General features: G+C 41.7%; 1 protein-coding gene across 1 annotated transcript; it reads right to left on the reverse strand.

Annotated features, from left to right (window-relative positions):
- Window positions 1-435: 435 nt before the first annotated feature.
- On the reverse strand, window positions 436-8,094 carry prpf19 (pre-mRNA processing factor 19). The gene is made up of 16 exons (XM_061787864.1): window positions 7,900-8,094; window positions 7,581-7,730; window positions 6,989-7,065; window positions 5,989-6,130; window positions 5,815-5,888; window positions 5,636-5,701; window positions 5,505-5,546; window positions 5,297-5,371; window positions 4,449-4,524; window positions 4,251-4,360; window positions 4,018-4,173; window positions 2,143-2,212; window positions 1,883-2,056; window positions 1,642-1,724; window positions 1,322-1,427; window positions 436-1,223 (listed from the first exon to the last, which is right to left on the reverse strand). Exons 1-16 carry the CDS (start codon window positions 7,916-7,918, stop codon window positions 1,126-1,128), a joined length of 1,518 nt encoding a protein of 505 aa, XP_061643848.1. The 5' UTR covers window positions 7,919-8,094; the 3' UTR covers window positions 436-1,125.
- Window positions 8,095-8,240: the final 146 nt, after the last annotated feature.

Genomic DNA, 8,240 nt, shown 5'->3' on the forward strand with positions numbered 1-8,240 from the left:
GTCACATTTTTTTTGCGCCACTTGTGGCATACCAGTGCGACCTTCAGATGGATATCAAGGATTTGGAATAAATTTACAAACTAGTGCACTGAATTGTCTAGTGATGATGGAGCTGGATATTCAATAAACAAACGGTTCTCCGTACACCAGCGTTTTGCTTGCCACGAGTCACTAAATTGTTGTTTTTTATGACACGGTCTCAGATTACTTTTAATTGAAGGCATAGTTTCCAACTTCAATTATGAGTACAATACAGTCCTTGTTGAGCAACTTGGCTGTATAAAGCAGGCTTTTACAATTCATAGCTTATTATAATGGGGAAAAATATATTAAAAAAAAAAAAAAAAAAAAAGACGTAACATAGGTAAGATGTGAGCATTTGGCAAATGTAACTGAAGGACAGTGACCAGCACAAAAAGGAAAATGAGAATGCACTGACATGTTAGAGTAACTTTTAATACTGTAAATAATTAGGTATTTTCCAAGGCTGAGAAATTACATCGAGACTGTTTCATGAAACCTGGGACCTGGTAAATGGCATACAAAATACATTTTATTGTAAAAGAGCACAGTTGCAACAGGTAAAATAGCACGTTGTGAGAAATACACATTTGATTAGACAGCCATCAACAAAAGTGAACACATTTCCAAATGGAAAGAGGAAAATTAAACAAAGGAAGGGATTTCAGACATCTTCCTTCTCCACTATTGTTACTACAGATGCACTTTCATCAAACCATCTAAACTTGCCAACATTAAGCCAGGGAATTTTATGACTTCACCTATAACCCCCCCCCAAATGTTACATACAAACACACACTGAAAATACAACTGTTTAAATCAGGGATGCTAAAAAATAGAGGACACGACGCTGCATCTGTATCTCATTTTACATTTTAACTGACACTGCAAAAAAGATGTTGAAATTATGCTGCTGAGCTTTCAAATAGATATTTTGACTTTTTCGTGCACATGAGGACTAACATACTAAAAGCGGCAACAGATTTAGCAGTGATTCTTTTTTCTTTTTTTTTAAACTACAAATTATGTCTATGCCAATTATGTATCCACAATCTCTGGTCTATCCCAGTTGTCTACCTCATGTCATTATCAATATATGGTTTTCTACAAACTGTAAAATTTGAGACTTCGGTCCATTCCTGCAGAGCTCAGGAAACGAGCGTTCTCTCCAAAGGCCACACCACTCACCAAACCTGTGTGATCTACAAATGCACCAAATGAATGACTCAAAGTCTAAAATGGATAAAAATGTACCACATTGGACGAACATTTAATAATACAATTACAAGTGGGCCCTTACCTGTGAAATTGAGGACCTCAGACCACTGTTTGCAGATGTAGACGCGGATGTCCGACCCTCCTACAGCCAGGTAGGTACCACTTTGGTCAAACACGAGGGACTTCACCTGCAAGAGGAAGAGCAGGGAATGAATACCTTGCATACAGGCTGGAATGGTTGACTGATGTTACCATCAACACAAAGTAATCAAACAGTGTAAAGACATGTCTGTCATCACTTTTCATATTGCATCTCTTTCAGGGCAAAATTCCTTACAGAACATGTTTGTGTGTAGTACAAAAAAGAAGAAAGGGATGACCTGACACCTCGTATTTTTTTACCTCATAGTTGTTGTCCAGTGTGATTGTCTTGAAGTTCTTGAGTTTCCTCAGATCCCAGAGTTTCAGAGAACTATCCTGCGCACCTAGAACGCAACAACAGAGGAGTGAATGTGAATAAATGTGTCCGTATACAAAACACATATTCAGGTCACTTTATGGTAAAAACGTCAATAGATGACAATGGCAGAGGTTTTGATTAAGAAGTGACTACTATTCAGAAAAAAAATGTAATAGTGATCACCTGTCGCCAGATAGTATCCGTTCTCAGAGAACGCAATGGAAGTGACGGGGCCAGAGTGACCAGGGAAGTTGGCCACGTTGGTGCGCTCCTTCAGGTCCCAGATCTTTATCTGTGAGTCAGCAGTTCCAGTACCAAAGATGAGACCATCAGGGTGGAACTGAGCACAGGTGAGGGCTGTGGGAGGAGAGCCAAATGGGAATGTTACCACCTGGAGAAGTGCTCCTATATTCAGAAAGCCCAACAAACACTGTGGCACTTACCACAGCTGGCACTTTCATCTGTGACTTTGGTGAGGACTCGACCAGTCTGGATGTCAGAGAAGGCCCAGTACTGCAAAACAACAGTCAAACAATGGCGAAGTCAAAGGAATGTACAGTGTCTCTATTGAGGTTCATCATTTGGACCCTAGCTATATCACAGATTTTGAAGTGAGAGGTTTTTCTAAATGGGTTTTTACAAGTCCGAATTAGGAGCTGACCGCGCCTTCAGTGTCGTAGCGCGTTGTGCCGCACATGCCGGGCAGCACTGAGTAATATCCGTTGTTTCCACAGAGCAGAGAATATATGCCGATTTTAGTCGGATTTTTTTTTCCTCCAATCAAAACAAAACAAATGACAATGACATTCAAAACTTGGAAAAAGTGGCCCATAACCCATAATACATTATAATAAAACATTTTATAAAATTTGACAAATTAACATCAATAAATTAACAAAGAAAATGTTCCCTTTGGGATTAATATGCCACAAGAAAACTGTCACTTACCATAATATGAATTAAGGTGCTGCTTTCAAACAAAATTACTCTTTTAATAAAACAATTTTGGCAAGGAAAATAACATTTATTTCATGCTGCTGTAATGTCTGGTGAACTTCCAGACACTCTTATTGACAAGTCACACAGTCACAAATAGTCGGGTAAAAAGTAACACACTGCGAATTGATGGCAATGAACCCCGGTGAAGTGGGTAATGCATTTGGAAAAACTGCAGTACAGATTCTATGTAGTTGATCAGAACAGCCACTACCACCATTAAAGTGGAATAGTGTGTGGACAAATGACTGCTTTTGCAACGTATAAACGGGCACTATGTCTTTGACAATGGGCCTCGCAATCAACTCAGTGACTGCTTCCCGGGCTCCTTGTCGTAACAAAACTCATGTTAACTGTTAGCGGTTGTTTTCCCTTCCATGCAACTCTGTTTTGGTTTTAAGAGTCTTTACATACCGTATTTTCACGACCATAAGCCGCATTTAATAGTCTTAAATATTCTCCAAAATGGACGGGGCGCCTTATAATGCAGCGGGCCTTATGTGTGCACAGAGTTCCAAAATCTGTAAATGTTGTGTGACTTCGATGAGCGCTCCGCTTGACTGACTAGGAGCATTTCCTGTCGAAACGCTACTTACGCAGAGGAGCACCTCCCGTGCTTGCTATTGCCATTATTCACACGCACATACCAATCTTTACCAAAGCTTTAGAGCATGATTCGACATAACACCGGCATGTTTACGTACAACTGTTAATGCTAGCACTAGCTTGCTAGGCTACATAACATTTTGTTGCCTGCTTGCGAGCTGCACTGTATTGTAAATACATGAACATACCTCAAGCAGTCCTTGAAAGAATGTCCTCTCCCGAGCACCGGTGACCAACACCACAAGTTTTTCTTCATTTAATTTTTTTTCCTTTCTCACCCGACAATACATTGGCGCGGCACATTGTTTTTGTCACCATGGTAACGAGTGTAGCCGGTTGCGTTGACCAGTGACACGTTTTCTGGTTCTGCCTCTCCAACAGTGTTTGATTTGCCAAGATAATCGTTTGCCAGTGATCGTAAAAGACAGGATGCGGTGGTATCGGAATACATGTTGTGTAGTGTTCCCACTGTTTGACTGAGCTATGGCAAGATTTCATGGCAGTAGTTAGACATAGGGCAATCGGGAAAGACCAAATTTGTCGTGTCATCTGATCCAGGCATAAGTTTCATGCTGTTGTCCTGCTATGAAGTCATGTTATTCACATTAGTGACACCACTAATACCATCTTATCAATAAGGCCCATATTGAAAACAGATTTACTGACCCAAAATAGTGGAAATGTGGCTTTTTTTTTGACTGAAGCAGCACTGATACCTGATCCTCAGAGGAGCTGAGCAGGTAGTCCCCAGTGGCATGCAGCGACAATCCAGTGACACCTGCCTCGTGGGCACGCACCACCTGGACACAGTTGCCCCCAGTGACAGACCACACACGGATGGTGGTGTCGGGAGATGCAGAGAAAACCACAGACTGGAGGAGGAAAGGACAACTAAAATGAATACAGGATAGTTATAATCATGAAGGGGGAAAAGAAATAAAGAAGTGACCTGGGATGGATGGTAGATGACAGAGGTGACCTTCTTGGTGTGACCCTTTAGGGTTGCCACAATCTGCTCCTCGTTCTTGTCAAACACGACCACGTTTTTATCAGCACCACCTAAAGGAATACAGCACAGTTTCCTCAGATCCAGGTTTCCTGATGGCTAAATGGGTCAAACTAATTTCAAAGCATGACACCAGCCTACCAGTGAGCACTTTGTTGGTGTCTGAGGGACACAGATCCAGAGCAAGAATACCTGGAACACTGGCACTGTGAAGACCCTAAAGGCAGAAAGAACAAGCATGTCAACACAATCCTTGGGCTGCAGCTCTGAAATAGTTTTAGAATTGAGTTTTCTTCCAATTAATCGAGCAATAGGACAAGAAGTGATTTTCCATTATTCAACATAATGACATGCATGTGAGGTGCAGGTCCACTTGGGGTCATCATTCTTACATTCTACTGCAGTATCGGTCACTGACTGTGTATGGCTTTGAAAGGCGGGGCCTGGCCTGCTGAGTGACATTGGCGCCAGCAAATGAGAGCGCAGAGTTGGCTGGCTCTGCATGTTGAGTAACTCACCATGAGCTGTAGCCATCGTCGGCTTGTGTATGAATGTGCTTATTACGCATGTTTTATTATCGTTTGTTCAATAGAGCGATTGAGAGTGCACCAGCAGCTGTGTCTATCCTTGGCCACTTGAGGGGGCATTACAATACGTTCTAATCAGTGATGGTAGGCTGTAATAAATTAGCTAACATTGATTTGTTTCCTTGTGTTGGCGATCATAGATGTGCAGTTGTGGTCGCTAGCACTTTATCTTCCTTGTCAAGTGTGAAATGATCTCAAACATTTTCTGTCTTTTATGGACTCTTTCTTCCTGGCTTGCCACCAAAAAGATTTCTACAGTGTGGTGTGCACAACTACAGTAAAGTTAGTCAGTGTAGGAAAAATGTTCACTGGGAAGCTACGAAGAAGAGATTTTTTTTGTTACCAACCTATTTGAGTTACTCGATTATTCCAAATGAATGACATTCAGCCATAAACACTTACAGCGTGAGAGGCCACTTGGCGGTACTTGCCAAGATCTTCAGCTCTAACCAGCTCCTCTGGAACAGTTTTTCCTCTCTGGACAAAGATGATTGAGAAGTTGAAACATTAACTTTACAGTAATAAATAATAATAAAAAAATCTCACTGAAATGTTATAATCCAACAGTAAAAAAAAAAAAAAAAAAAAAAGAAAAACATGCCCCCCCTACCTTCTTTCTCTCTGTGGTAAGAATTGTGGCTTTGTCTTGAAGCTGCAAAAATAAGACAACACTTCAGTCCAAAAGATGCACAAGAAAACTGACCCATCGAATAAAAGGACGAGTTTTGAATATAGTATTACCTTCTGGATGATCTCTGGAGTCATGCCCACTTGTTCATTAATCTCCATTGGCTCTCCAGCAGCACCCTGCCACACAGAAGGCAAAAGAAGAGATTGTGTTGAGGAGGAACAACATTTTGCTATACCATTACACAGATCATCAGTCATAAATGAATCTCAATAAATTGTTCATCACTCACCACTACAGCTGGCTGAGAGGCAGGGGCTGTCTGAGGTGTGATCAACCCAGCCTGAGGTTTGAGTGTGGCAAGAGCTGTGGAAGTCGGGAAACAGGCGAACTGGGTTAACTCATTACCTTCAATGACAACAAGGACATTTACAGCGACAGATCACACAAACTGCTATCGATCTACCTTCTCTGGCCGCAGTGACCTCTTTGGTGAGTCGAGCGATGACTCTGCATGCGGCATCGTGTTGGTAGAGGGCGTGTGAGAGCTCTTGGCGAGTCGTCTGCAGCTGCTGCCTCAGGGTGAAGCTGTGAAGCATAACAGCATCCTAGACGAGACATGAAAACAAAGTGCAAACAATGTGTTTACTTGAGGGTAAATTGAATTCCAATTCCCTCAATAAAATAATAATTAAAAAAAACATTAAATCAGATCATCTGTGTTCTTGAGGTAATTTATTTTCCTCTCAAACTGTACCAAATGCTATTCCAGTTTCACAAACTATAGTGCACATACTATTTACAAGCAACGTAGAGCAATCTACACTTCTCAGAAAAGTTGAGAATATTTGGCTTTCAGGTGAAATTTCAGGATGAACCCAAAATGATGTATTTAAAATGTGAACTTAATTTGAGCTTCTCTAAACTTGAATGGATATGTCCAACAGTGTAATTATTCAGTATTTTTTGCACAACTTGTTCTTTAAAAATGAGTTGAGTTTTCATTTCTATGGGTGTCCACTTCTATGCCTGTTTGTGACTCTTCCAGGCTCAATCGCTCTTGCAGCCCGCTGATGACGACGTGATTCTCTAAGCTAACTGGTCACTTTCTTCTGAGAACCTCTTGTTTAAGCCCAGCAAAAGTAAGGTATTGTTGATCAATATTTATGTGCTAATGTGGTCTCATGTCAATATGTAAACAGCATGATGAAGAGGACTGTTTACGCCATTTCGAATTGACCCAGGAAATGTACTGGACGATTCTTGGAGCAAACACCTGTTGTAAAGTTTGTCATTCAGCTCCTTGCTAGAGAAGAGCAAGTTGTGCAAGAACATGTGCATTTAAAAGGTCAAATTCATTTCACCTATAAAGGTTATAGGATCATTTTAGGTTCTTCACCTCAATCCCTATTTCTGAGTAGTGTTCATCTTGTCACAATGGAAGCAAAATCTTTAAAAGCACTTACCCACTCATCTTGGAGAGACTTTAGAATGGCAGGAATGCTTGTAGCTGATGGTGCCTTTGGTCTAATAGGGTGGGAGACTGGCAGAAAAGTTGCAAAATGTCAGCTATGAACATAAACACCTGTGGTTCTACTCCCCTCGCCTGGCCGATTCAATAATATCCCCGAAGATAACAGATTGTTGTGTGATGTGTGACTTGGAGCGACATGGAAATTGAATCTCATTTCCTTCTCTATTGTACACTTTATGATGATCTAAGAGAGTGTCTGTTTAATGATACTATAAAAAAAAAACAACCCTGATATGTTCTATTGGTCACAGGAGGAAAAGATCAAATGGCTGTTTGATTTTCATGCTTTTGGAATTGCATATTTTATTTGTAACATTTGGAAAAGAAGAAAGGATTGCTTGCTGTCTTCTCAGACCATGCGGGCTGGGCGTAGAATTGGATGCTCGACACAATAATAATTGTCATTCATTCCTTCAGTCAAATACAAGTCACCAGGTGAAGAGGTCATTCGCGTTTACTGCAGGGCTACGTAGCTTAACTTTATAGGGCGTGGGGGAAATGAACATGTCGATTCCAATGGTTACTTTTGATATCGACAAGTTGCTCCTCCGACAGCGGCTGTCCATTCATCGGGTCCGTCCCATTCTCTGCAATGTACTTCTCGATGAGGCGGCGCTCAAACACTTGGTTGGACACTGGAGAGACACACGCGTGCTCTGGCACCTCGTTGGAGACTAGAAAAGGAAAATATTGACGCTTGAGCACAACAAGACGATCGCGGCGCTTTGGTAGGCGACCAGCACTGCATGGCCGCTAACGTTAGCTCATTCTGCTATTAGCATTAGCGCGGCTGCACAGCTAGCTTACACCGCCAACTCTTTGTATCAATTTCAAGTCACTTACTTGCACACACCAAAGACATCGTCCCGGGGAAGTCTTTCAAATCACTTCTGATGCCGGTACTGGGCGCGTTTAGTGCTTACGATACCGTAGAGTGTCGTAAATGTTCCCTTTAGAATATTTTGCTGAAGTTGGAGATGGCACGCTCTCCTTTCATTGCCGCTCCGAACGGAACTTCTTCGTGTCGGGACATCATTTGTGATTTCAGTGCTGCACTGCCACCTACTGTTGGCATGACGCAGTCGTAGTACGGTACTGTGTAAGTATCCAAGTACTATTTTGTATTTCCTTACCGGTACTTCCAACCGCTGCAAAAACACACAAGGGGTTAGTCTGTGTTAGTT

The sequence above is a fragment of the Phyllopteryx taeniolatus genome, chromosome 10, assembly GCF_024500385.1.
Source record: "Phyllopteryx taeniolatus isolate TA_2022b chromosome 10, UOR_Ptae_1.2, whole genome shotgun sequence".
In the NCBI taxonomy this organism is placed as follows: domain Eukaryota; kingdom Metazoa; phylum Chordata; class Actinopteri; order Syngnathiformes; family Syngnathidae; genus Phyllopteryx; species Phyllopteryx taeniolatus.

What these genes read in the sequence shown, in the direction of transcription:
- prpf19 (XM_061787864.1), bottom strand. An exon ending in GCAACTTGTCGATATCAAAA is followed by an intron (nt 7,066 to 7,580) that starts GTAACCATTGGA and finishes CTTTTCTGCCAG; the next exon opens with TCTCCCACCCTATTAGACCA. An exon ending in CTCCAGAGATCATCCAGAAG is followed by an intron (nt 5,547 to 5,635) that starts GTAATACTATAT and finishes TTATTTTTGCAG; the next exon opens with CTTCAAGACAAAGCCACAAT.